Source organism: Apus apus, chromosome 18, assembly GCF_020740795.1.
Source record: "Apus apus isolate bApuApu2 chromosome 18, bApuApu2.pri.cur, whole genome shotgun sequence".
Classification (NCBI taxonomy): Eukaryota; Metazoa; Chordata; class Aves; order Apodiformes; family Apodidae; genus Apus; species Apus apus.
In genome coordinates this window covers 4,021,611-4,048,860 of record NC_067299.1, presented here as the reverse complement: position 1 = coordinate 4,048,860, position 27,250 = coordinate 4,021,611, and the positions used below count along the sequence as shown (strand labels likewise).

The 27,250-nt window shown below is 43.6% G+C and overlaps 2 protein-coding genes across 2 annotated transcripts in view; both read right to left on the bottom strand.

Moving 5' to 3' along the window:
• YPEL2 (yippee like 2) overlaps positions 1 to 4,435 on the bottom strand; it is a 38,257-nt gene extending 33,822 nt beyond the window's left edge. The window contains exon 1 of the mRNA XM_051635897.1: positions 4,361 to 4,435. The gene's annotated coding sequence lies outside the window, so the exon portion shown is untranslated. The remainder of the gene's footprint in view (positions 1 to 4,360) is intronic.
• Positions 4,436 to 8,626: 4,191 nt separating this feature from the next.
• On the bottom strand, positions 8,627 to 26,070 carry GDPD1 (glycerophosphodiester phosphodiesterase domain containing 1). The gene is made up of 10 exons (XM_051635895.1): positions 25,865 to 26,070; positions 21,348 to 21,390; positions 17,338 to 17,473; positions 16,599 to 16,644; positions 15,191 to 15,309; positions 14,470 to 14,559; positions 13,333 to 13,466; positions 12,604 to 12,663; positions 11,705 to 11,756; positions 8,627 to 11,197 (listed from the first exon to the last, which is right to left on the bottom strand). Exons 1-10 carry the CDS (start codon positions 25,998 to 26,000, stop codon positions 11,075 to 11,077), a joined length of 939 nt encoding a protein of 312 aa, XP_051491855.1. The 5' UTR covers positions 26,001 to 26,070; the 3' UTR covers positions 8,627 to 11,074.
• Positions 26,071 to 27,250: the final 1,180 nt, after the last annotated feature.

Below are 27,250 nucleotides of genomic sequence, written 5' to 3'. Positions count from 1 at the left end.
GCACATCTGCCAGGGGAGAGACAGTGACTTTATTTTCTACTCTGGTACACCTGCCTTCAAGTAAAGCTAAGGATGAGCTGCTGAATTCTGACTGAACTCCGCCAGTAACACTTTTTATGCAACAGTTACTATATTAACAAGGTACCTACTTTCTGTGATAGTTCAGTCATCATCCCTCTAGCTTTCATTTCCACTGAATGCTTGGCAATCCATCTGTCAAGGGGGCAAAGTCAGATGAAGATTTACAGCTCCAGTCTTCACGTGACAGATATTTTCTAACTTGAATCTAGTTTAAGATGGTCAAGTCAGCTGCTACCTTGCCAGTTTCTGTCATCAGTTCCTCCTGGATATCCTCACTAGCCTGCATGTTAGTGCCAAGGTATGAGAACTGACTCACCTCCCACAGTTCTGTGCCTACTGACACATGCTTGAGCTGGAAGTTCCTGGGATTCTCATTAAGATCTCCCTCTTGAGTTAATTATTAACTCCATCATTTTTTGTGATGCTGGAAAATCTGTTTTTAATAACATATTGCTAGAGCTATCCTTTAGTCATATTTCATCAGTGAAACTTCAGTCTTCCTGAGTTCTGTGCTGTGGAATGCAATGTCTAGGTCAGACCACGCTACATTTTTGTCCTCACAGTGAAGCCACTGCCAATGTGAAACAGGAGAGTGCAGCTTTGACACCATGCTGCCTTCCCTCTCAACGAATCAAAAAGTTCTCTGAAGGGCAAATTCAAAGCATCCTTGGCTTTTGAAACTTTTAATAGCCTTTGCTCGACCTCAGGAGTTTAGCTCTGCACACAGTCATAACAGAAGTTAAAAAAAAAAAATAGTATAAAAGATCCATTTTTGTGAGTCAGCAAAACATCCAACCAGGCTACACCAACATCTGAACAGGTAGGAAAGAAACAATCTCCAGTCAGACGTGTAAGAATGAGCGAAGAGACCGGAAGGCAGCTCTTATGATTGCATTCCCATAACTCCCAGTGACTCACACTGCCTGGCACTATCATTTGTTAAAGCAAGAGTGAAGCAGGGATAATAGCTATTTACTAAAAACAGAGGAGTGTGATTAGCTTTAATTAGCATTGTCAAGTGATTTGAGATTGTCAGGTACAAGACGAGGGAGAACTAAGTCTCATTAATTATGTTATTTCCTGCAGCCTTAAGTGGCCTGGCCAGTCCAGTGACACTTCTGCAGACAAAGCTGCTCCTGATGTCCAACACATCCTGTGCCAGCAGGTGGAAAACCTCTTGGACAGGCCTGGCAGACGTGGCTAGTGAGGAGAAGGTCTCCAAGCCAGAATGCAAGAACAATCAGTACTGCAAGAACCACCTGCCCTGGCAAGGGAGGGACAAAAAGGCAAGTAAGACATGGCAGAAAACAGAGAGAGAACCAACTGCCAGACTTTGTGGGGGATGAAGATCAGGGACTGATGGGGGCAACAGGGTGTGTGGTTCAGGACCAGGACCCAGCACTCCTGAGCAGCAGCTCAACCTGAAAACTGTACTTTCTTGCCCCTAAAGAAGACAACTTATAAAATGTCTTTGTTTTAGGAAAAAGAGGTCCTGATCCTCAATCAGCATCACACCACCAACAGACAGGCTGATTTACCAGCTAAAGACCTGTTGGGAAGAACTGAAAAATCCTGGAGTCAGAATAGCCCATCTCTTCTATAGACTCACCTTGGCTTCTGGAAGGAAAAGCAAACCCATTCTTAACCTTTAGTTACTGTGATTAGACCTAGAAGACAAGACCTCTGCGCAAACAAGCACAGAAAAGAGGTAACACCCTGAAGGACCAACCCACAGGTCTCCACCATGGAAGAGGAAAATAGGAAGCTGCACATTTTGCTAGTTTCAAAGCAATAAATACTCTCTGCTATGCCATTCTGTCTTGAACATCATTGATGAACTAAAAAGCAGCTGAGAGAACTGAACACACAATTAATCCATTCCAGAGACCACTACAGATCCCTCTTGAAGCCCACTGCTCTAGCACTTCACAGCTAACCCCTAATGAAGACTCTGCTTAAGTTCAAGCAAACTAAAGTCTGCCAACTAAAGCCCAATGAAAGCCTAGATTTACTGGTGCTTCTTCAAGAGGCTTCCACACACAGATTCATAGGCAAGGCTATGATGCAAGAACAACAAATAAACGCTTTTTACTCCCCTGCAATCCTTGCAATGCTTGTGTAGTACCATGCTAGAACAAGGAGCTGCCACTTTCTAAACTGGTAGCCAGGACCTACACCAGAGTGACCAGTTCCTTAATTAAATTCTCTTAGCAATAGGTATTCAATCCGTGAGTCAAGGAGCCTTTGAGGGAATGTGGATTTACAGGTAGTGATGCTGTCTTCCTCAATACAACCCTGACTCAAGCTACAACAGCAGAGAATGGAAATCACATATTCAAAATCTGTGGATCCAGAAGACAAAAGAAACCAATATAGTTTTGCCAGTTATTCTGCTCCTGGCACCATGAAAAGAGAGACCTGCAAATAAAGTCTGCAAATAAATTTTAAAAGCAGCACTTGACATCTTAATCAGGTGAAGGCAATGCCTCTGCCCCTATCTTCAACATTCCCAACTTCAGAGCACAAGGCTCACTTTTAACTGGTCTTTCAGTAGGAAATTAGAATTAGGAATCCAGGAGAACATATTAATTTTCTATTCAAGCAATGCTGCTACACAGCAAACAATGTTTACAAAAAGCCAGAGGCGTGGATCCCAACACAATGAGATCTTAAACAGTATCAATGGGAGTGCTCTGCAAGAATGAAGTCACAAAATACATCCTCTCCAGGCAGAATCCTCTCATGGATTATAAGCAGAGCTCTCAGTATCTGCTTGTTTACAACCACCTAAGTCAGCAAAGGCCTCTCTGTGCCACCCAGCGTAACCCTTAAGTAACCGTAAACACATGAGCAGACAATCCTTATCTGGAGCATGTAGTAGGCCCTGAGGAAGGCAATGTGAGGAAGGCAGGTGTACCATCCCATCCTTTGCCTAACTGCTGTCTGCAAGCTAAGGACACCAGTTTGACGAGCTTTCCTCTTTTTGTACGTTAAGACAGAGGTCAGAAAGAAGCGTGGACAGATTCCTTCTAGCAAACTGTGGGGGAAGGGGCAGAGAATTCAACTTATTGGTCTGTATCATTAAAATAATATTTTAAACTGGAGGATTTAAATTTCTTTTGACTTATAAAATGAGCATTATACTCTGAAGCTAGAGACCTACAGCTCACTCCATGGCTACTTCTACTGTCCCAGACTTCTCTGACCTTTCTGGATCAAACCCAGAAGTTTTCTGTAGAGAAACACAAAAAACCCTTGACATTTCACCTTCTGACCCGGGACTTCAGCCTAGCGCTCTGCAGAAGAGGAAGCTGCTACACCCTTGCCCAGAGGCTAGAGCAACAACACCGACCAGCCGAGTTACTCCTGCTCCCGGGAGGGGTCCGGTTTCAACGCCCCACGTGCAGAAACTGCCCGCCTTGAACGCCAAGCATCACCCAGGACCCGGGAAGCCCCACCAGAGGCTGATCCGGGGACGCTGCAATCTCTCCTGTGCCACACCGAGCATGATGTCACTTCTGTAGCACACAGCCACAGACTGCAGCTGGCAAAGGCCTGGTCTCCAGGGACTCCAGCAGCAGTGTTGGTAAACAGAGCAGCGGCAGGGCACTTCTCCCTGGGCAGCAGCCAGCCTGCCAGGACCTGCAGGCGACCGCTCCAGGGGTGCCCCCAGCACCCGGGGGAAGATGCTGTACCGCTCCGTCAAGTCACAAGCCTCAAGCACACCTTTGTGTCGGGCACGGAGCTCACCTGGGGCTTCAAGCTTTTATTTGCATTCGCTTGCTACGCCGAGACAGCACAGAAGGGCCACCCCCTGCTGCTCTCCTGCTCTGGGGTTACCTGGCACCGCTGGCCAGTCCCTGCCCTGCGGCTCCTGTTGATCTCCCGTGCCGGACGCGTCCGGGAAACCCCAAACCCTTCCAGCCCGGCCTGCGCGCTGCCCCTGGGACACTCCGGGCTCGGACCTGTTGCCCTCCCCGCCTCCAGCCCCTCACCCGACCCGGCAGACAAAGGCCGCGGCTCTCCCGCTGCCCCGGCCCCCTCTCCACGAGGCGGACACAGATCCCCTGAGGAGAACCCGCCTCACGGAAGGGCCGGCGGCCCGTGAGGAACCGCGCACCCCCCGCCCCGCGCAGCCCGCACCGCATTTGGGTTGGGGGCGGGGGGGGGGGAAGGTGGGACGCGGCTGTGGCGCAGCTCAGCGCGGCGGCCCGGCCCTGGCCCCGCCGCCCCCCAGGGCCGTCCCGCACGCCCGGCCCTCGCCCCCTGCCTCACTCACTGGCCGCGGCGGCTCCAGCGCGTCCCCAGCGCGGACGGAGCGCGGCGCCCGACGCGCAGCAGGCAGCCCCGCAGCGCCCGCCCCGCCCGCGCCCGCCCCTTATACCTGCTCCCGCGAGCCTGCCGGCCCTGAGCGGCACCGCCGCCAGCCAATCAGCGCCCGCTGGCACATAGCAACACCCCGGCGATTGGCCGCCGCCAGCCGCAGCCCATTTTTTCTCCACCAATCCAAACGCGAGGCGGACACAGCGGGGGGGGGGAGGAGGGGGGCGTGCGCACCGACACAGCCGCACGCAGCGCTCCCCCCCCCCCCCCGCGCCTCGCGCAGGCAGCAGCTGGGGCGGCGGCAGCCAATGGGAGCGGCGCTCGCGCTGCCGGCGTGGAGCGCGGGGGGGGGAATAACAAACAGATGCGCGTCCTCTTAAAGGGGCCGCGCCCCCGGAGGTGGGGATGGGGGGGGGGGGAGCAGGGAGGGCAGCGCTGCTTCCCCCCCCGCCCCCAGCGGCAGCGGCGAACCCGGGGGGTGCTCTGTACACCCCCGCAAAACGGGCAGCCGCCTGCGCGGAGGATGCGCGGCGGGCGCTGCACCAGCCCTGCCGCAGCGCGGCCCCGGGAACCGCGGCCCGAAACCCGACGGGAAAGACGTTCATGGCTCGGGAGCGGGTCGGGTTCCTCAAAGCGGTAACCCCCCCCGGCTGGCCCTTGGGCAGAGCGCACGTGGGTTTTTCAGGGGGTCTCTAAGGACAGGTCGGCATCCCCGCCCCAGCGCACCCCGCAGCCACAGCGAGGGGGAGCACCAGGGCAATTAGCACACAGTAATTAAGCAGAAGGTAATGATTCCTACCTGCCTTACCCAAGGCCCTTTATGAGCCCGCGGCTGCGTGAACATCCCACCTCCACCGGCTGCCTCCACAAGCAGCTGGACAAGGAACTTCCACCCAGGCTTCCTGAACACGCCACCGGCTCCTCATCAGCAGGAGGACTAATTGCACATGCAGATATTCTGCATTTCTCCCGGAAATCTCCCTTAGCTTCATCCCACTGCTTACCACGCTCTTTTCCAGTGGTGGTCTTGGCAATCTTGGCCCCACACGGGGCAGACCCGGGATGTACATGTATGTACATGTATGTACACGTATGTAGACGTATGTGCACACACACGGCTGAGCCAGCAAAAAGTGCAAGAGCAAAAAGTGCTGCAGTCGCCTCAGGGCACAGCAATCAAGACACAATCACCGTGCAGCAACAAACAAACTCATTTGGAGGCTTCTTCCTGCAGGTTTTTTAGTCACACGCCCCTTCCAGCCCTGATAACAGGAATCCATCACTGCTGTAAAAATGGATAAAGTACAGATTTAATAATGCTTTCTAGCTCTCCTTGTCCCACAGCAGTTGATAGAAGTTACACAGCTTATTGGCTGGAATATATTTGCTTCAGGGAGCTTATCCTTGCTCTTGACAAGCTACTGCTTCAGCAAGTTCTTAAGAGTATTTTAAGCAATTATCTAGTGATTGGTAATTATTTGGAACTGCAATTTGTTACATATATGGACCCTAATATACACAAAGGAAGGGGCAATAGAAGGTAATATTCCTAGCAGTTGTGATAACCTTATTTTTTTATTACACGTGGTTAGAAAAACAACCTCATGATAGAAAGCAAACATGGTTTTCCTCCACAGAAGCAAAACACACCCCTCTGATCACATCCATAACAAGCACCCCAGCTAGCCAAGGGATTCTAGAGACCAGATTTTAAAATACAAAGTGTAATTTTATTTCTTTGACAGCAAGCTAGCTGAGCTACCAAGTGCAATTTAAACATGCTGTTAACAAAGATACGAGCACCATGGTAGTTACTCACTAGCAGAGACACTCAAATGAAGGAAGAAATTGCCCTGTTGTCTTCAGATAGCTACAAGAGCAAGAGGAGACTACTTTGAAGGCTTACTTTAAGCTGCTTCTCTTCTTAGATAACCTCCTTCCCCCTCAAGCTCTGCACCAGCTAACACATCAGGTTTCAGACCATCTCACCAGTGCTAAACAAAGCCACGTTTAACTGATCTAGACAAAGTTATGTGCAGGAAGTGGTGAAAAAACTTCCTTGAACTTGAAATCACCCAGAGTTCTGAAAGGTAAACACAAGTTCCCAGAGCTGAAATCACCAGTAAAATAAATTTACACTTCATCAAGAGGCTGCTGAATAACAGTGAAGTTTTTTTTTCCACCCAAAAAGTGAGCTGTGCAGCATGATTTTCAGTTTGCTGATAAAAATACATGATTATTTAGAAGGAGAACATCAAGATTCTTTACATGTTTACAAAGGTCCCTACTGTAATAAGCTTTAGGATGGTGGTTAATTGGTGCTAGTTCAGCATCACCATGGAAATCTGGAGGTTTAAGGGTAAGAGGGTTCCATTAGCAGCATTTTTCTCAGTTAAAAAAATATGAAAATGCTAGTTGAGTTCTAGCTGTTTTCTCATTGAAGCTTCAAGTCACAATTTTACATCTGCTCCTGTGTTACAGAGTCTGGTTGCAAACTTTGGGAGCACAGCTTGATCAGCATGATGAATATTTATCTTGGGCCAAGCTTTTGGGAAATTTATTCTTTCTTAAAAACCTGAATTTTGAATCTAGCCCATTTGACAGCTTTCAACTGAGTGTGATTTTTAATTTCTCTGTTTGCAAACATCCATTTTTGGGGAGCCTGAGCAGCACAGCTAGTGCCTCCCTGCTCAGTGTCTGACACCATTTCCAGCCTTTATTATAATTTAGACTAGAAAAGCTTAGTTGATAAAGCAGCAGTGGCTGGGGTCAACTTTTGCCATGGCAACACAGAGGGGAGAAAGTATCAGATCACTCTTCAAGGTATCACCTCAACATTCTTATTGTGGCATTGGAGTTAAGTAGTACTTAAAATCTGCTAAAAATCTGTTTCCTAGCATTCCCAGATTTAATTTGTAGCTGTTGTTACTGGCTCGAAAGCTGGGGAGGGGCTTTTCATCAGAGAAGATAGTGATAGGACAAGGGGTAATGGTTCTAAACTGAGAGAGGGGAGATTTAGGTCAGATATTAGGAAGAAATTCTTCACTACAAGGGTGGTGAGGAGCTGGAATGGGTTGTCCAGGGAGGCTGTTGATGCCCCATCCCTGAAGGTTTTCAAGGTCAGGCTGGACGAGGTTTTGTGCAACCTGGTCTCGTGGTGGGGGTCCCTGCTCATGGCAGGGGGGTTGGAACTTGATGATCTTTCAGGTCCCTTCCAACCTTCATGATGCTCTGGTTCTATGATCCGCAGGGCTGCAGCGGCCTCCCGCGGCCAGGAGGAGGACAGGCCCTCATTTCCACAATTTCTTAAGGCTTTCGGGGCTTTTGTTAAGGTTTTGTGGCTTTTTGTTTTCAGCAGGGCATCTCACACAGCCAGAACGATCCATCCTCCAACACTTGGGGGAAATTCCGGGGACAAACCAGGAGCTCCTGGCTCATCAGTGCAGAAAAGAATATTCTGAAAATACACCAAGATTGCTGCACCCCCAGGCCTTCTTGTTTTGGATAAACTGTGTTAAGTTCTTCTGAATATTCTGTTTAGGTATCAAGTCTTAGTACTGGAGATTTAGCACAGGCTACACAACCTGAAGTGAGCACAGACAAACATCCTGTGTTAGAGACACGTGAATATGCACTAATACTCCCCAATTCCCTACTCCAGTTTACTAACCCTTTGGAATGTGTAGAAGTAATAAAACACTGCCCAGAGCAACTGGGGAAATCCTCACATCAGCCTGCCAAAATCCTCTAAAAATTACTAAATACTGTTCCATACAAAACTCCACCTTACTTGCCTAACACGAAGCCTTAAGGCTTTGAAAATTACACTTGAGCTTGTAACCTAGTATTTCATGTCATTTAATGGGGATCCAGTAGGAAAGCTGAACACTTTTCTCTAGGACCAGAGGAAGCATTAACCTGCTTAGTGCCATAAAAAGAAAGCTCTGTATTTATAGTAAACTTTGACCCAACACAGGAAAACACAACACTGCACAGAAAGTTGCTACAAATGAGGTACCTGTTAACAAGAAGATACTCAAAACACACTAGTTTGCTGCCTCCAATTCAGAAGCAGATACTTGTCAACTTTAGAAGTCTTTCTGTACTCCATAATACATTGATCTGTCCTTGATCATCCACATTTTTTTGCCTAAGTCTTATCCAAAAGCAAGCAGGTAGAAGACTCATACCATCATCTCAGAAATGATACTTTCAGGCAAAGTCACAGTATTTAGATCTTTTTATGAGCAAAGATGTTTTAATGTGTCACATTTCAAAAGCATGAATCTTTCTTTACAAGAAAAGAAAAACATCAGTTCCTACATTTGGAGCTAGAGAGGTCCACAAGACTTTCTGCAAATTAAAAGTGCATGAAATACATGCATCATCCTTCATACATTACATATTTTGCAATAGGATTGAGAACACAGTAAGTGTTAAACAATATTTAGAGATAAAAGTACCTGAAAAGAATCTCTCCTTGGAGAGATTAACTGAACATCCTCCTGGACAGCTGTGCAAGTTCTCAACAAATGCTTTTCTGTACAAGTGGTTTAAAAATCACACAGCAAGTTCTGGAATATTCAAAACAGTGGTTTGATGAAACAAACATTCTACAGTTACCTCAATTCCCATATTACTTTGTTACAAACAGTTACCATGGCCTAAGCCCTGGGCATTGCTGATCAGATTCACAGCCTCACCTACACGTTATCTGCTTCAAGAGATCAAACTTTAGCTCTTCTAAAGCCCAAGTGAGGGACTGAGTAAATTCTGCAGCTTTTCCAGCACTGAACCCCTTCCCTCCCATGTAACAGGACTCACTCAAATCTCAGATATGAAGTAGCAGACATATCAGAGAGGCCATGTATAAACAGCAGTCAAAAGCTACATCAGATGTAGGAAGACATTGAAAAACATGTTGAGCATTTTTGAAGGTAAAAGTTTCCAACACCACTGCTAGAAAGAAAGATTAAAATGAAACTTAAAAATTAGGTTGGTCACTTCTAAAACTGTGCTCTCATTCAACATAGAACAAAGCAAAATAGTTTTTTTTATGCAGTGATGAGGAAAAATTGAGAGAAATTAAGTCATCACCTGTCCCTTGAGAGATCAAGTCCAGAAATTTTAAAACTTAGCTCTTTCTAGACTGAAAACAAGAAAAGGTTTTAATGCATAAGTGCTGTTTGGTAGTGTTGTCTGAACAGAATTAAATTTGCATTGTAAGATAGGTCTGTGTGTTGGAAATTTCACAGTAATCAAGTGGAGTTGAAGAAAACCACACTGCATGAACACAATCTAGAGCCAAGCACTGCCTAGTGTAAACCAAATTAAGACAGGAAAGGGGGATTTTTTTTTTATCCACTGAGCTGCATATGAAGCCAATTCTGTAACTATTCTGTGACTACTAGAAAGCAGGAACAACTATGACTGGATTGATTATTAGCAGTTATCTGACCATACATAACTGGTCTGAAAGGAAAACAAAAAGCTTAGTAAATAATTTCATCCTTTTTCCTATGAACAGTTAAGAAATTGCATTTTCTTCTATTCAATGAGCAACAAATTGAGAGGAAACTGAATCTACTGCCATCTTAACCAGCATTAACTCATTTGCTGCCTTCATCACATGTTCACTGAAATGGTAAACGTAGGAGGAGCTTCTTCCACTTCATCCACGTAGAAATGTACTTTTGTGGAGAGAAAAGACTAGAATTTATGTACATCCTAGACTGATTCTTGTTCCTTTTGTAAGTATGCATAAAAATCTGTCTTGGGTAAATTCATTTAATAGGAGCATCTTGATTTGTTCCTGAGACTCCTGACCAAACACAGTCTGGTCCCTCACCCTAAAAACACCTTTCCATTCATCAAGCCAACAGACCTTTGAACAACAAAAGTGCAAAAGACTTTTAACATTGGCTTCCTTTGTGAAATGACTACTTCAAAGGAAGTGTAATCTATAAGTGCACTCTTCCTTCCTGGAAAGCTCACTACTGCCATGCCATGGCAGCCTGACAGGTAGATCAGGGGCAAACCTAGACCCTTGCACTGGTGCTTGGTGCCATTGTTACCAGGAAGAATAACTGAGTACATCTACACTGAGCAAGTGAGTTACTTTTTTTGGTAAAAAAAAATTACCACCTTTACTGACTACACTTCACAGGCTAAACTATCAGGAGAGCCACAGATTCTGCTTTCTATTCCCCCGTGCATGGTTTTTCTTTTTTGCCCTACAAGTTACCTGAAAACTAAAAGCCACACAGGAAAAGCTGCCACACAGGGAGCACTTCCAGAAATTCTTTCATTTCTGCCCACTAGAATATAACTAGAATAACTGACATGTCTTGACAGCTTCTTGGGAACACTTGTGACAGGTAAATTAATGCTTATTATCTACAGGTATCCTATCTAGCAACTTTCTTCCTACTCACCACTATTTGTGGAGTGCTCTATTGCTAAATGAGCTATTTACAGACGTAAACTATGTAATTAAAAGTTTTAAAATAAATAGACCACCTTTACAGTAGGTAGCAAATTGACAACAAGATCATCCAATTATGTCCTTCAAACAAAATGATCTGTGTATGCTGCTCTATTAGTATTTTTGAAATAAAGAAAATCCTTGGCTCACAATCTATTCTGCAAGAATTTCCTTGGTTTTCTTCCTTTATGCTGGATAATTGTGTAAGAACTCCTTAAGTTTTGTTGGATAGTCTGTCATCACTCCAGTTGCTCCCAGATCAAATGCCCTCTTGTATTCTTGTTCTTCATTCAGCACCCAAATATACACCTATGAGATGGGATAGAGAGACAAATCATTACAGGACATACTGAAATTAAACAAAAGGTGACTTTTGACCTAAACTCTTTCCTGTAAGAGAGGTGATGCTGCATGTATTTTCAATGATGAAATATTACACTGTGGTGCCAAAGACATGCATACCAACCTACCCAACTTCTTCCCCCTCATCCCACAAAAGGGTCATTAATTTCATTACCTGAGACTTCAGATGTTTCCAAAAGTTAAAATACTGTTTTGTGAAGGGCCCCAGACAAGTAAGCAGTTCAGGTTTACATGTGAAGTGGGGAAAAAAAAATAATCTTAAAGGGATTTAAATTAATGAGTCTTTTTCAAAGCATAAAATTTCCCCTTTGCATAACGTATTGTTCAGGAACCAAAACACAACAAAACAGGACAACTTGGGGTGAACAGGAACCTATCACAAGGCCATCTCTGGCTGCTTCAAATTCTCACTAGGCTAAAAAGCACATTTCCTGCAGCTTTGCCAGACTGTACCTGAATGCCCCGAGCAGTGAGGTGATCAAAAAGTGCTTTCCGCATCAGCAACCTGCAGAAAGCAGAAAGGGATTCTTTCAAAACTTGAAATTATATGAAATTTTCCATGTCTGTTGATGTTCTGCAATAAATTTTTCACAGAGCCCGAGATTCAACATTTTCCACCCAAAAAAAATGTGAGTACAAACCTCACGGGAAGTTTTTAGTTCAAGCAACTCAGGACTGGTTAACACAGATACCAGCAATTTGCATTATTTTTATCAGCTCTTCTGAAGATCAAATCCATCAGATCCCTCCTTCATTGTGCAGCTACCCTGCAACATGTCCAATGAATCAATCCCTTCTCTTTCAGGACAAATTTTATCCTTCACACCATGACATGAAAGCTCTACTGACCACTCAAAAAATCAAACTAACAGATGTCAGACAGAAGAGTCAGAAGACACTCATTGCAATCACATCCAACCCCTGAAAGCACATGACTAAGTTTCCTCTGAAGCACAGATATTCCTAAAATGCAAAGTGTTCCATGTGAGCCAGACAGTATCTCCTCTGACAACACTATGAAACAGTCACAATCCCATGAAACATGAAAGCTGCTTTCTGAATCTATCTGCATGCTAATTAACAGAATACACTTAATGACAGAAACTAGACTCCGTTGGAATAATGCCCACTGGGAATGCACCTCAGTGTGTTTCAGTGGATGAAAAATAACAGTACACAGGAACACCTGCATAAGAATTGGATTTCAGTTATGCTGCACTGACAACAAAGCTAGAAGAAACTGAAAAAAACTAAAACATAAGTAGCTATAGCAAGAGCCAGCCTGTTGCCTGAGCCAACTGTTAATATATAGCCAATACATAAATAAAAATCTAATAAGATTAAAATCTTACGTGTCAGCTAGCCAGATAACAAATTTCTGGCTTCTTGTCATCTTCTGTGGTTCTTTCAGCCTGTTGAGGATGAGGGGAAAAAAAAGTTAAAATATTATTTGAGATGTTCTTGCAGAAGGAGCATGAAGAATTAATCTTGCAGTTTCTCAGATTACAGCAGTAATGTCACTAAAATAGTGACTTGGAATTGGATGACACCAGAGGAATGTGCTACACGTAAGAGAAACAGCAGAGATGGGTTTTCAGCAGCATTTCACTCAAGTGTGAGAAACAAAAAGCACATGAAATCTCATACCCACCCTATCACTGACTTGCCTTTTGGCTTTATCAGGCTAATCTGTCCTCAAGAAAGAGGGAGAAAAGTGCAAGAATTGGTTATTTGTACAGCACTGCTACATATTACTATCTAGATGGCATCAACACAGACTGCTTTGTGAAGGCAGCTGCACAAGGGTGGTGTTTAGGGGAGATGCCTTAAACACCAAACACTGATGTACACAGGCACCCCACACCAGCAACTCAGGAACTCAGAGCTGGCTACAGACTGGTCAAATACAGAGGAGTAAAGGATCTGCATAGTTTTCTCTTAGGAATACACAAAAGTGCCCAAACTAACAGAAACATCTCCTCAGCCCGAGGATACTGACCAAAGCAATGCTCAAGCTGCCATCATCATTCACTTGTTTCACCATGATTTCAGTGCAGCACCCACCAACAGACTTAACTCACTTGAGGATGATTGAAGGCATGGGAATTTCCAAGAACTCCTCCTTGAAAGGAATGAATGGCAACAGGCCAGTGTAGAACAGGCCAAGCAGCAGGAGGACACGTTGGGCACAGAAGATGATGGGAATGTCAGCATTCTGCAGGAACAGGGAAAGAAAGATTCCAAATTATCTTGGTGGATTGTTGAGTCTGTTGCAATTCAATTTACTCACCAACATATGTTTAAAGTTTAGCACTTGCACCTCAAAGTTAGGCCAACTGTTAATGACAGGCCTGCAACTGAATTTAAACTACTCGTTCTGGCAGCCTGCAATCCAAGCAAAAGAGTTTTACACACTTTGAAGGGGTATTGGGAATGGAAAAGGTCAAGTTTCACTGGTTGCAGTGCTGCTTTTGATACCTGCCTTCATCCTCTTTCCAGACTGCAGGACAGTGTGCAGCATTTTGCCTTAGACTGGTATGACTGCAGAGAACAAGCTGAGCTTGAGCACAGGTCTGGCAACTGCTTGGTATCTCATCAACTGCCTTCACAATGTATTTTTAAATATGCTAGTTTATGAACAAATGAACCTGCAGTTCAGGTAGGAAATGGTGTGTGGTCCTGCACAAATAAATCAGAACCATATTTGTGCTCTCAACCAGATCAATTTCACTCCAGCTTAGTCCCTTGGACTAAGCACAATTTTAATTCTGAATTGTACAATTTCTCAGCACAAAAAGGAATTGAATCTATAGCTGTAAAACAGCTTTGTACCAACACAACCGTGTGTCAGCTAGTGGCTACATCCATTATTTTCATAAAAAGAAACACACAATAAGCAATCCTTAGAAAAACTGCTTTAGTGCCAGATGAATGATGTGCAAAACAGGCTCTAGGAGTTCCTGGCATAAAATTGTAACACCCAATATTTTACAGAACAAGAATAAAACATGACTAATTCCTCAAGTATTTGATTGCAGAGTAAGGAGGTATTAACTGTGCTTGTTTTATTGCAACAGTGTAGTAAGCAGAGTACAATCTAAGCGCAATATTTCTCATCACATCTGAAAGTCTGGCATAGCTGGGCTAGATCCTGATTTACAAGCTGCTTTTCTGCACGTTTTTTCAGGAGAACAAAGCTTCTGTGGACCCTTTCTTACCTCCTTAAGACACTTGGACACAACCTCGTAATTGACATTCCCCCACACCGTCAAATGTTCCCGCTTGTACTGACTCACCAGCTCAGACACCTGCAGTGGAAAACAGCAGAACCCTAACATGTACTCGTTGAAAATCATGAGCAGAATTATTTAACTGAAACTCTACTTCTTACTTTTCAGCTAGCTAAGTCATTACAGAACAATCTGTTCTCCTGTACTCTCTCCTATCTTATGACTATTGTGTGCGATTAGAAAGAAACGGGTGTTCAGTTCAACACACAAAAGGCAAATCATTATATCTGCAAAAAACAGAGAATTTAAGAGAATTAGATGGCAAAACAGTATCTTTCCCTCTCTGTAATGAATACTTATTACACTGACACTTTTTAATGATGCTTCGGTAGGCAATGGTCTGTAAGACAATCCTTCATATGAAGGACAAACCAAGGGTGCTGAGCAGTGTAGCATCAGTTTCATGCCAGGATAGAGGGTCAGTAAAGAGCTGTTTGTTGTGCATCTTGGCCAAGTTCACTTATCTCTCTGTTGCTCACACCAGGAGCAAGATCTAACAGGTGAAGGATGCAGAAGTCCAAGAACACGGGGTTTAGTGTCACAGGGTTTAGTGTCACAAACTGCTAGAAACTCCAAGGAACTTTTTTTCTTGGAATTTCAACATCATTACAGGCCATTCAGTCTCAGTTCAGCCTAGATGGTCACGTACCTTTTTGATCAACACGTTGTTGTTCACTTTGATGTCAATGTTGACAGGAGTTTCTGGGAATGCCTCAAACACCTCCTTCAGGAGTGGGATGCGGTTGTCTTTTCCCTCACAGTGACATTCTGGGGAGACAAGTTGCCACTGCTGTGAGTTTTTTAATCCACTACAGAGAAGAGCTGAGCTGTCAGAACATTCATTATTTTAAAATAAAAAAGTTCCTAGAATCAGCACACTTTTAAGCTTAAAAAAAGCCAGCAAAAAGATGACTTCACTCAGATAGCTGTAATTATGACAAGTTCACATCCATAATGAAAATGCTCTGAGCATATTGCACATTTAGGTTTGAACTTCATTAAATTCAGTCATTATTTAGCAACAGTAGGAGGGCAGGCATCGTTCAAATCCTGAAAGAGCAAACATGGGCTCATTTACCATCTAGCAAACGCAAAGGGATGAAGATGAAACGAGACCAAATGAGAAAAACTTTTCCTCCTAGGAAAATTTACTGAGGAAGCACAATGAGTAAAGGGAACAGAAGCAACCCCCCAGGTGTTACAGTCTGAAGGTACTTGTGGCTCTAAGGAATTAACTGAAGGCTCTCACCATCTCTCTGTATTACTGTACCTAAACAAAAGATACGTGTGTAAAATAACATGTCATGGAGCTCACCTTGGTGCATTCTATGTATTTTGTAATTTTGAACAGAAACATTTCATACAAGATTTGCTTGTTGGGCAGTTCAAATATAGAAAGGCTAAACAAATTAGTCACAAAGCCCTCAAATACATCTGGTATCATCTCTGGTAGCCTTTTCTAGGTGGAAGCCCTCTCAGTTTTAGCCTGTAGGCTTCATTCAAATTAATCCCAAGAATCAATAGTTTTTCCCAAGAAAATGCCTTAATCTTTTTCCAGGTTTTCCTGCCTTGTAATAATATTGGTATTGAACTTCAAGTCATACATTCATTAACCAATATTCTTCCCACCCCCCCTTCTGAAAATGTCTGTACTGTCTGACATCTTCTAGTATTTCAAGCCCAGAGTGCACAACCACAATGACAGTTGAGCTGTAAAGAAATTCTCTTCTGTCTTCTCTTAATTTTCAATTAGCACTCTTTGAAGATCTCACAGGGGAACTGGAAAACAGTTCCAAGAAATAGACAAGCAAACAAATTTACTTGGAAAAGATATCTTACCTCTTAAACTTAAGTCACTGCCAGCAGCTGGTATGAAAAAACATGTTTTGGTTACTAAAACTAGAATTATTTTCCTTTTAAAACTTCTCTCATCAAGATGCTGACAGAAACAAATCCACTTTTCTGCTCCCCTTGACAAAATAAGAAATTACCACAGTACAAAAATGGAAAGTTAGTTACTGATAATAAATTGAAACAGCAAAAGAGAAAAAACATACCTTTCTGAAATGTGACATCCAGCTTGCAGAGATATGGTGGAAGTTCCTTAAAAATAAAGGGCAATGGAACACTAATTCAAATGCAGGGATATAATAATGGCATTTCTCAAAAAAAGCCAGAAAAAATATGATTCATAAGCCATTTAAGTTCTCTCTAAAGACAAAAATAACATCTTAAAAAATCTTCCTGCCCAAAAGGTGCTACAGAAGCACTCTGTATATTTCTACTTGAATTGTTTGGGATTCTTAGACTTGTGTTCCCTGTAGCTCAGTAAGGCAAAACCTCTCCCAAAGCCTATCTGAAAATTCTGCAAATTCCACTTAAATACCAGATGGACAGACACTTCATTAAAACAAGCTTTTAAAACTGTCAGTGCAGGTGGGACTCATCTCCTGGTTTTCCTGATAAAAATCTGGTCACCCCGGGATCTTGGTGACTAAGCTTCCTTCATCATCAGTATGGCAACACAGGCCCACCTCCAGAAAGTTACTCATTCATCCTACTATGGGGCAGTTAATCACCCTCTGGGAATGAGCTGATTCTTCTCCCTTGGCCACACAGGGAACCTAGGTTTTTTTGTTTTTTTGTTTTTTTTTTTAAGACAAGCTGAATCCCCCTCCTTAGATTTTGGACACTAGACACACCCACCCATGCACACAACCCTTCCTGCCCAGCCCAGCCACCCTACACACTCCCTTTGAAACCTCACCTTGCACTAACATTTTCTCTTCAACTTACAGAGTATTTGAGGTCAGATATGTTGACATCAACTCCTGTTGATCTCTTCAGGTTCTCATCATGGGACACAACCACTTGTTCATCTTTTGTCAGGTGACAATCCAGCTCCAACATGTCTGTCCCTATATTAACCGCACTGGAAGGGAAGAGTCTGCCTTGAGCCACACATCTATTCCCTTCAGCTCCAAATCCAACACATTTATGTCATGTAATTAAACTAACCCAAATGGAGGTGCTTTAGATGCTTTATGATGCAATGAATCCTCACAACCTTGCTGCCAAGCAGGAAGCAAATAACTCTGCTGCAGTGGGAAAGGTGATGCAAGAATGAAGAAGGTACCATGAATCAGAGAAGGGATCTCAACTCAGGAACCTGGCTCTGTCTCACATGGAAATCAAGTAGCTCAGCTGTTGATTGCAGCCTGCATCTTGGCCCTGAGAAACCTGCTGCTAAAAGACTGTTCCAGTATTTGGGGTGTGATGTTTATTAGCATTAGCACATTTACCACTGGAAGAAGTGAGCTCTTTTTTTAAAAGCAATCGACTTTGTAGTAAACATAAACAGCAAATGACAGGCACACAAAAGTCTTTTTTTACTGAAGTTAATCAGGAACAGATGGATCAGGAAATCAGCAATGGGGCTCTCAAGCTTTTGGCTTTTTGGCTAGCAAAGGTAAACTTCTAAAATATTCTTATTATAATGCTTTCTAATATTATAAAATATTATAATGTTTATTATTATATTTATATGAACATTATATGAACGTTAAAATGTATAAAATGTTCTAGCATCTGGTGAGATGCTGGCCCAGGTTGCCTGGGGAAGTTGTGGCTGCCTCATTCCTGGAAGTGTTGAAGGGCAGGTTGGATGGGGCTCTGAGCAACCTGGTCTAGTGGGAGGTGCCCCTGCCCATACAGGGGGTTTGGATCTAGATGATCTTTAAGGTCCCTTCCAACTCAAACCATTCTAGGATTTTAATGAAAAATTTAAAATTTAAACCAACAACAAAACCACTAAAAAACCCAGTAGTATTTTTCAAAGAAAAACAGCTATTCCTGTTCCAATCTGCTGCTTAGAAAAGTTCTAATCTGATCTCAAATTCACTCTGTGGGAGCTTAGTTCACAGGAGGAAGAATAAAGAAAACAGAAAGTAGTAACAACACCTAAAAACAAAGCCACGACATCTGGGAGTCCAGTCTATACTGGAGACAAAGCTCTGCTACTTCACTAACAGTCTTTTCCTTAAGAAAAGGGCTTTATTGACTGCTGAAGTACAGACAAGCCATAACCAAATGCAACAGCAAAACAAAACTCCCACTAAGTGATTAATACAACTTCTGGTCCAGCTGGGATAACGATCAAGAAGGGGGTTGTCAAATTAAAAACAATTTGTTAACTGTTTTCCAGTGCCACTAATTAAGAATTAGGAGAGGAACAAAATCCTATTACACATAGAAGATATACAGCCTGTTCTGTGTAATTTTTCCTCCTGAGAAAAAGCATCTCCAAATATGTAGCAGATGTGCCAAATTTGTAGAAGATGTTCCCATCTAGTTCCCATATTATCATTTAAGCAGCAAAATTTATTAGAAATATTACTGCTTAAGAAATTGAGGATGCATGCTGCATGGAACAAGGAAAACAACAACTTGCCTTGCTAACAAATTTGAGGATTTGCCAGGCTCTTACTAGCAGTTTGCTCCTAAATAAGCTGTTTTAAAGGGCTGTGTGTTTTCAGCTGGAAACCCATTTGTTCTGCAGCTCTGTAACAACACATCAAATCTACGCTGCTCCAGAGAAGACTTCAGATGTTCTCCAGCTGCAGATCCAACTCCAGAACTCAAGGTGTAAAGCAGACTCACATTTGCAAGTTGGGATGTTAGAACTCTTTGCTTAACTCCAGCTGTTTTCAAATAAAAGGGCATACCAGGAAATATAAAAGAAAACTCCTACCTTGGAAATGAAAATCCATGAGGCAAGGCCTAATGTAGCACAGTGTAGAGAGTTTGTAAATACTAATTTGACCACATATTTTTATTGCTGTAACTAGAGTGTTTAAAGCTGTCTCTCTAAACCAAGGATGTCCATAAAAGAAAAGGAAATACAATGAGAAAAATATCTGAAGAGTTTACTCAGCAGCTTCCTGTCCAAACAATGCTGAAGTACATGGCTCTATTATGGACAATTGAACTTGTAATTAAATTCTTATGACATATTTTTTATACCAAATCCTCAAATACTTGAAGACAATTCAAGTGTCTCTCTTAGCTTAAAAGAAACTATTTTAAAATCTAAAACCACCAGAGATGCATTTAAATACAGTATGACATGATTACAGCTAAAAAAATCTATTAGGTATTTTACCATGCAAAAAAAATTTAAACACTGTCCAGCTTTCTACCCAGTTCCTTTTGCTAGCTTAGCAGTGGAGATGTGAATGACAGGATGGTAAGGACCAAGCTTTTAACCCTCCACAGAGGAAGCCAGAAGGCTTTCTACTGCTCAGTGCAAAGTAATTGCTCTAACTCTGCTTTCTGCAGAAGTAACATGCCTTTATTGTTCAGGCAAGACAACATAAAAACAAGTAACTGGATTTTGCTATTGTCAGCTGTGGTGAGTTCAAAAAGTGGCCCTCAGTGCATTTGTTAGACTACAGTCATAAAATAATTAAAATGGTCAGAAGAGAGCCAGACAACTCTCTCTGTATTACCACAAAACACTATTTGACTCCTAGCACAGCCCTTACTCTGAGTACTACAGCTTCTGGGAGTGAAATAAAAATAGGTTATGGTGTAAGTTTCCTTGCAGGGGCCTTACACATATAAAATCAGTATGATATTAAATTTAAATTAAGAAACGGTTAAAAAAAAAAGCACTTTGCAAAAAGTGTAGCAGCAGACTTGAAAAAAGGCAGGCCAGCAGGAGAGCAGCACAGAAAACTATGCTGAGCTTCCATGGAGAGAGAAAATACTGCAGTACTTTCAATAGCATTGCTTGGATGGGAAAACTGGCACTGTCAGGCTGCAAGGAAATGTGCAAACTGATGAGGCTACTCAGCACAAAGCAAATTAAAAAAAACAAACCAAAACACACACAACCCCCCCCCAAAATATAACCAAAACAAAGAGAAGCCTGCATAATTCAGTCACTGCTCATTGGCAGCTGGAGTTTTAGATATGCTTCTTTCTCAAATGTCTTTAAGAACCTTGTTACAATTCACTACTTAAACGTTGGAGGCTTAAAAGGTTTTCCAGAACCAACTCCAATTTAAAGCCCTAGATAAGAGGCTTTCACACACTGTGCAAACAAAGGATGTGTATGAAAGGAAAAAACCTAACACAACCCTTTTTTATAGCTTTACAGATGGTACATTAAAAGTTAGTTAACACTAGGATTTCAGTCACAATAATTTCAGAGGACAAATTATTAACCTTCTATATATAAAGAAGGGAAGTGAATTCTGTGATACTGTGCAATAACTAAGAGAACTGCTTAAAGCCATAACCACAGTCAACACATTCAGACTTCCTGAAATCCAGCCTTGTATACTAATAGGCATGTTGGCACAGGCTATGACCCGATGGCTTCATCCTGGCTCAAACCAGGACAACCTTTTAAGAAGCACCAGTGTATCTAGAAAGAACAGTGTGTGATATTAGTGACCAAAAAGAGCTTTGTAATGATAAATACATGAATGGAAGTAATTGCCATTAAACATGAAGCAGCATTGTTTCATGTTTTATTAGCTAGCACGGGAGAAATCAGGTCTCAGGAGTTTTATTTCCAATTTCCAGTCTACCATGTTATTGTGTAGAAATGAGAGTTTGTAGCATCCCAATTCCTTCTTGTTTAAATTAATGTTTAGCAACCCACAGATGTCATCCATAGGAGAGATGACTTTCAGGAACAGGACTGTACCCCAAACAATGGATGGAAGTCCTGTCTCTCTTGATTGCTTCACCATGAGAACACTGCTAATTTAGGCATTATTGGTTCTATTTGTACTCACTGGTGAAAGGCTGCCATCGTGTTCTCCAGGTTCTCTCCAGCACCTACAAAAAGAACAAGAACTAAAACATGTACAGCATAGTTTTCCTCCCCTCCATTCCAGTGGAAATAAATAAAAACAAACGGGCTTAAAAGTGTACATATTTTGTGGAAATATTCAAAGGAATGAGTACGAAGCTAGAGTCAGAAATCCCTGTTGCCACCAGCCTACTAGGGAGATCCAAGAGACAGGACTTTCTCAAGGTAAAACAATTTTAAAAAGAAAATGACACTTTGAATACACAAAACAGGGCTTATCTTAGCAGAAGTCGGGTGCCCTGTTTTTCCTTAAAGGTGCTGTGTTTGGCTATGACAATAGGCTCCACAGAACAGTACATGCAAAAAGTCTGCTTCAGAGGAGTAATAAGAGGAAAGGTGAGAAAAGGAAAAAAAAAAAAGTGCCCAAGACTCTCTAAAGCTGATACTGCCTAAATGCAAAACCCAGCTGATGCTCAAAGAAGTGACAATCCTTTTTTTCAGTGCAAGGATACTCCCTGAAACAGCACAGATCTGTCAACAGAGGTTTATGCTGCTGGCAGAGAGGTCTCATACCCAAGGATTGAAACACATTAACTCCAGTTCAGGAAGGAGAGGACAAGCAAACAAACTCTGCAACTTTTAAGCCACGATTCTCTCCACAAAAATCTTTGTAAATGAGACTGGTTAGTGACTGGAAAAGGTTGTGCCCTCTGCCCTCCTCAGAAAATAGGCGATATTATATAGTAGACAACAAAACAACTTCAGGAAGATACATGCACTGATGGGGATATCTATGCAAAATTTTAACTACTCTTTGACAGTGATGAATGATAGATCTTGTAAACAACAATTATAAAGGCTTCAATTAACGCCTGGCCTATTAACAGGACCTTACCAATACACACTTAGATGAGCCTGTGTTAATTTACCTGATGAAAGCAATGCAATCCTGCACACACAAGCAGCAATTTTAAATTGGTTTTATCAGGTTAGCTTGGATTGATAAGTTTACAAATTGAAATACTTAACTGACTTAGAAGGATAACAACAAAAAAACCTGCACGGTTTAATGTAAACAAATACAATAAGTCCAGAGCAGCTCCTGTGATTACATTCACCAATTACATTATGGAATTTGAGTGCAGAACTAGGAATAGGCCGAGTGGCAAAAAAACCTGTGGGATAGAGAAGGCTACAAGAATCTCATTGTACACTTCTTTGCCTAACAGATGGGAAAAAATCTGCATGGGACCTGGATGATTAGTTATAAGTTAACTGCAATAAAAATTGGTTTTAGATAACTTATCAGCTGTGACGATACTGCCCATGAAAGGCAAGAGATGAGGGAAAACCTGAGTCAGTCTTCAATTTGTGAACAAAACAACACTATCTTAACGTTCCTGGGCAGAAATTTCCAAAAGTAAGACTTGAAGTGACTGATCTAACAAGTCACATGTTAGGGAGGTAGGTAGGGCAAGTCAAACCAGCTGGTAACAAAATGCCTGACCCGTAGCGTTTTGGGGAAATGAGAAAAAAAGTTGAGATACCAGCTGAAACAAGAACTCCAAATCAGCACCATGGCTTTCACAAACCACATTCAGAAAAGGGAACTACAAGCAAGTGATCTGACGTACTAAATAACTGCCTTAAAAATGGAACTCTGGGCTGACTCAAGGGCTTCTGACATTTACTTCAATGCACCTCCAGGTTCATGGATTATCCCTTGGTGCTGCTGCATTTCCCAAGCAGAAACTACCTCCCCCAGAAGAAATTACCTCCCACATCACTCTTTAGCATCCTGTGAAGCAAACCAGCCACATCCAAACAGTATGATTCCATACTCTGAAAGCACCACCGTGGAACTAGAGAGAGACAACCTCAAGCACTGGTTCAAGGAGATGACCCTTAGAAGTTCTATTATTTTGGGTCTCCCCCTCAGTGTAAGCAAGGAAACACATTAGGAAGAATGTTGTCAGCAGGTCAAGGAAGGTGATTGTTCCCCTCATCAGTTGTGAAATATCTGTGAAATATCTGGAGCATTGTGCCCAGTTCTGGGCTCCACAGAACAAGACAGACCCACAAAACCAGCCCAGAGAAGTGCTGTGAGATTCCTCCACACAGTGAGAAGCTGAGGGTGATGGAGTTGTTTGGTCAGGAGAAGAGAGGCTCAGGAGGATCTTGCCAACATGTATAAATACCCAATGGGAGAGGCTCTTCTCAGTGGTGCCCAAGGAAAGGACAAAAGGCAATGAGAACAAACTGAAATACAGAAAATTTAATTCAAAGCAAAAGAAAAAAAACCCAAACCTTCTTCATTGTAAGAGTGATCAGACTCAGAAACAGGCTGTCTGAAGAGACTGTGGAGCCTACATCTTTGGCTGTATTCAAAACCTAACTGGACAGGGTTCTGATCAACCTGCTCTACTTGTCACTCCTCTGGTCAGAGATGATCTCCAGAGGTTCCTTCCAAACTCAACTATTCTGTGTTTCTTTAAAAATCATCACACTACCCTTTCTCAAAGACTCCGCAATCTAGTCCAGGTAGCTGGCACTGACAGAACACAATTTCAAGACTTAATTATTGATCTCAGAATTTTCCAACTTTAAAATTATGCAGAAGTGAAGAAATAATTCAGGGATGCTTCCACTGACAAGCTATAAACCCAGGTAAGAAAGTTACTGTATGAAGAAAGAAGTGAAATCAAAACATGCAGACTTAAAAAACCTCACAGACAAAACTTCATCCCAGAGAGGACAAAGCCAAACAAGTTAAGTGTTACCTTCGTCTCCAAAGTTAATAGGAGTAATGCAGTAGGAAACCTGACACTAAGGCTAAAGCTACAGCATGACTAAAGCCTGATGAGAAATTTAAGTCCCACAGGAATTTAAGTTCCAAGGTAAATACTACAGAGAGTAAAGAGAGCTTCAGTCTCATAGCACCCGATAAGCAAAAAGCTGCTGAGGTGTTAAGGGCTGTAGTTCTACCATAGGTGTATTTCACAGGATACCTGCAGACACAGAAGAGACTTTGGACTTTGCCTCTGAATGCCCAACCAATAATCCTCCCACTGAAAAAGGGGTTTCTTGTTGTTCTCAAGGTGCTTAGTACAACTGGCCAAAACACTTGGCATCATTGGCTCGGGGCTGTGTATCTCAATTAAGGTCATTGCAAAGAAGTGAGAACAAAAGAAGATTAAGGTGATCAGACCAAGTTGCAACCAAGTCGTCTGCAAGTTTTTAATAGCTTGCAAATTAACAAACGGGTAACAATCAAATTGAGAACTTTTGCTCTTTGAATGAGAATACATACCTACCAGGAATGGGCTCATACACACATTCCAAACCAGAAGGTGCATTTTATGCTATACTTCAGACTATAGTTATAAAAAAAAACTTAGTCTGTTGTATAAACTGAATGGAAGGAATGCAAGTAAAAAAAATCTAGGGTATCAGCTCTAGTTTTTGTATTTTAATAATTCCAAGCAGTAGTTAAGGTCCATTGGCTAGAACTGTGATCAAACACTGCTTGAACTGGCACTAGATACGACACAGAAAACTTCTTAAGCTCAGCATCTGACATATCTCCCACAGAATTTCAGGGAAAACATTTACTAGACTGACTGTTCACTAACTGAATGAGGCAGCAGGGGAAAAAAAAAGGGTAGAACTGAACTTCATGGAACAGGAAAACACAATTTGCTGTATTTTTATTATTATTTTTTTCCTCCCAAAGCTTTGGAAGAGGTAAAAGGCACTTAAAAACCACCTTTTAGCTATTTTAGACGGAATCAGCCTGCCTACCCACAAGTTGTAGGGAGGAGATAAGACTCAGAATGGGACTGGCTTCACCAGGGCACTGAGCCATGAACTGTCTCGGGCAGCGAGGCGAGCAAGAAGAGTCACGGCAAACTGCATTGCTCCTGCAGCCAGCAAGGAAAGCAAATCGGCTGCTAGAAGCAGGAGGAGGGATGTTTTGTACCTGATCTAAGCAACAGCCCGCTGCCTCTCTCATCAGAAGACAAATACCCGGGCACCGAACCGCAGAGAATTAAAAATAAGAGACGTCCGAGAGGAAAACCATCAGGAGCCGCGTTAAAACCCGCTGATTTCGGCTGACGCGTTTTTTAGTGGGGAGATTAATTCAGCTGTGGAATCGAGCACCGGTCAGCAGGTGGTACCTAAAATTAGGCTGCGGGAGGAAGGTTTGAAAAGGAGCCCCCAGCGAGCGACGGGCACCGCGCAGCAGCCCCAGAGCCCCCCGGAGGAGACGTGTCCTGAGGAAGGGGAAGGCATCGCGGCCGGGGAGCCCCTCAGAGCCCCGGGGAGCCCCTCAGAGCCCCGGGGGAGCCCCTCAGAGCCCGGGGCCGGGCAGGGCTGCAGCCCTCAGGGAGCAGCGAGCGGCCGCAGCCTCGTCCTGCTGCGGGAAGGCGGGAAGCGGGGCGGGAAAAGGAGCGGGCAGGGACTCCCCCCCACCCCCCTCCCCGCGTCCCCCTCACTCACCGCCGCGGTGGGAGATGTGCCGGCAGCGGAAGCGCTGCCGCTTGGGCCGGTGGAGAAGCCCCGGGCACTTGAGAAGAAGCGCCGAGGTGAGGACGTATCCGCCGAGCGTGGAGAGCAGGTAGAGAGTCGCCGACATCCTGCGTTTCTGGCCGCCGAGCCCGCTCCCCGCCCGGCCCGGCTCCCGGCGCTGCGGGAGCTGCAGCCGCGCAGCCGCACCGCTCCCCGCCCCGGCCCCGCAGCGCGCAGGCGCGGGGACCCCCGCCCTGCCCGCACAGAGGCGTGGAGGGAGGCACAGTCAAGGTTGGAAGGGACCTTAAAGATCGTCGTTCCATCCTCCCTGCTGCGAGCAGGGGCTCCTCACACCAGGCCAGGTTGTACAAGGCCCCGTCCAACCTGGCCTTCAGCATCTGCGAGGAGGAGGCATCCACAAACCTCCCACTGCCTTCCTACCTCGTGGTGAAGAATTTCTTCCTGATGTCTAACCTAAATCTATCCTCTTTCAGTTTAAAACCACCACCCCTCGTCCCATCACTGCCCTCTCTGGTGGAAAAGTCTCCCCACCTCTCATGCAGGCCCCTTTCAGCTGCTGGAAGGTGCTCTAAGGTCTCCCCAGAACCTTCTCCAGGCTGAACATCCCAACTCCCTCAGCCCCGTCTTCACAGCAGAGCTGCTCCAGCTCTCGGATCAGCTGCATGGCTCGACCATGGAGTGCTCTCTCCTCAGGGGAACTCGACCCCATCCCTCGGACAGACACCTCCACGCACCTGGTACAGCCCTCACCTTTCTTTAAGGAGTTAATAAGCACTGCCAGCCATTTCCAGTTCCACACTTGGCTTTGCACGGCCACATCTTGCAGAGACAACTGTTCTCTGTAGCGCTTTTCGGTTTATTGATGGTGCTTGGGAATCACTAAGTGGTTGGTAAATCTAAATTCATTCAGGCGGGTAGATGGAGAGACTTGTCTTCTTCACAGGCAGAGGGAGGTGTTTCCCACACCCAGCTGATCAGAGGTGGGGTATGCCAAACTGAAAGCAGGCCTCAACTCAGGTCATGCAATATAATTACTGCCTTTAACAAGTTGGCAAATTAAATTTTGTGTGCATGCTAATTAAAAAAATTAAATTAGGTCTCAGCAGTGACCATCATGAATTCATCTTCCCTCAACAAATTGTTCATTTACTGTGACTAATCCTGTAGTGAATCTTTTGGAAAATGTGGCAAAATTACCCAAACTCCCTCAATGTGAGATTCAATCTGGGCCAAAACTGTCCTTTTAGCAATCAAAAGTCTGTGTAATCACTCCAAGTTGAGCTATACTGACACATAAGCTGCAGTTGCTTATAATGAACCACCTCATCCAGCTCTACGTTTTCCACAAATTTACCA

Coding starts and splice junctions, on each gene's coding strand:
- GDPD1 (XM_051635895.1), bottom strand. CDS start 26,000: ATGTCGGCGACTCTCTACCTGCTCTCCACGCTCGGCGGATACGTCCTC. Junction 17,474..21,347: donor ACGATGGCAGCCTTTCACCA/GTGAGTACAAAT, acceptor CTTCCCTTCCAG/TGCGGTTAATATAGGGACAG. Junction 16,645..17,337: donor TATCTGACCTCAAATACTCT/GTAAGTTGAAGA, acceptor TTTATTTTTAAG/GAACTTCCACCATATCTCTG.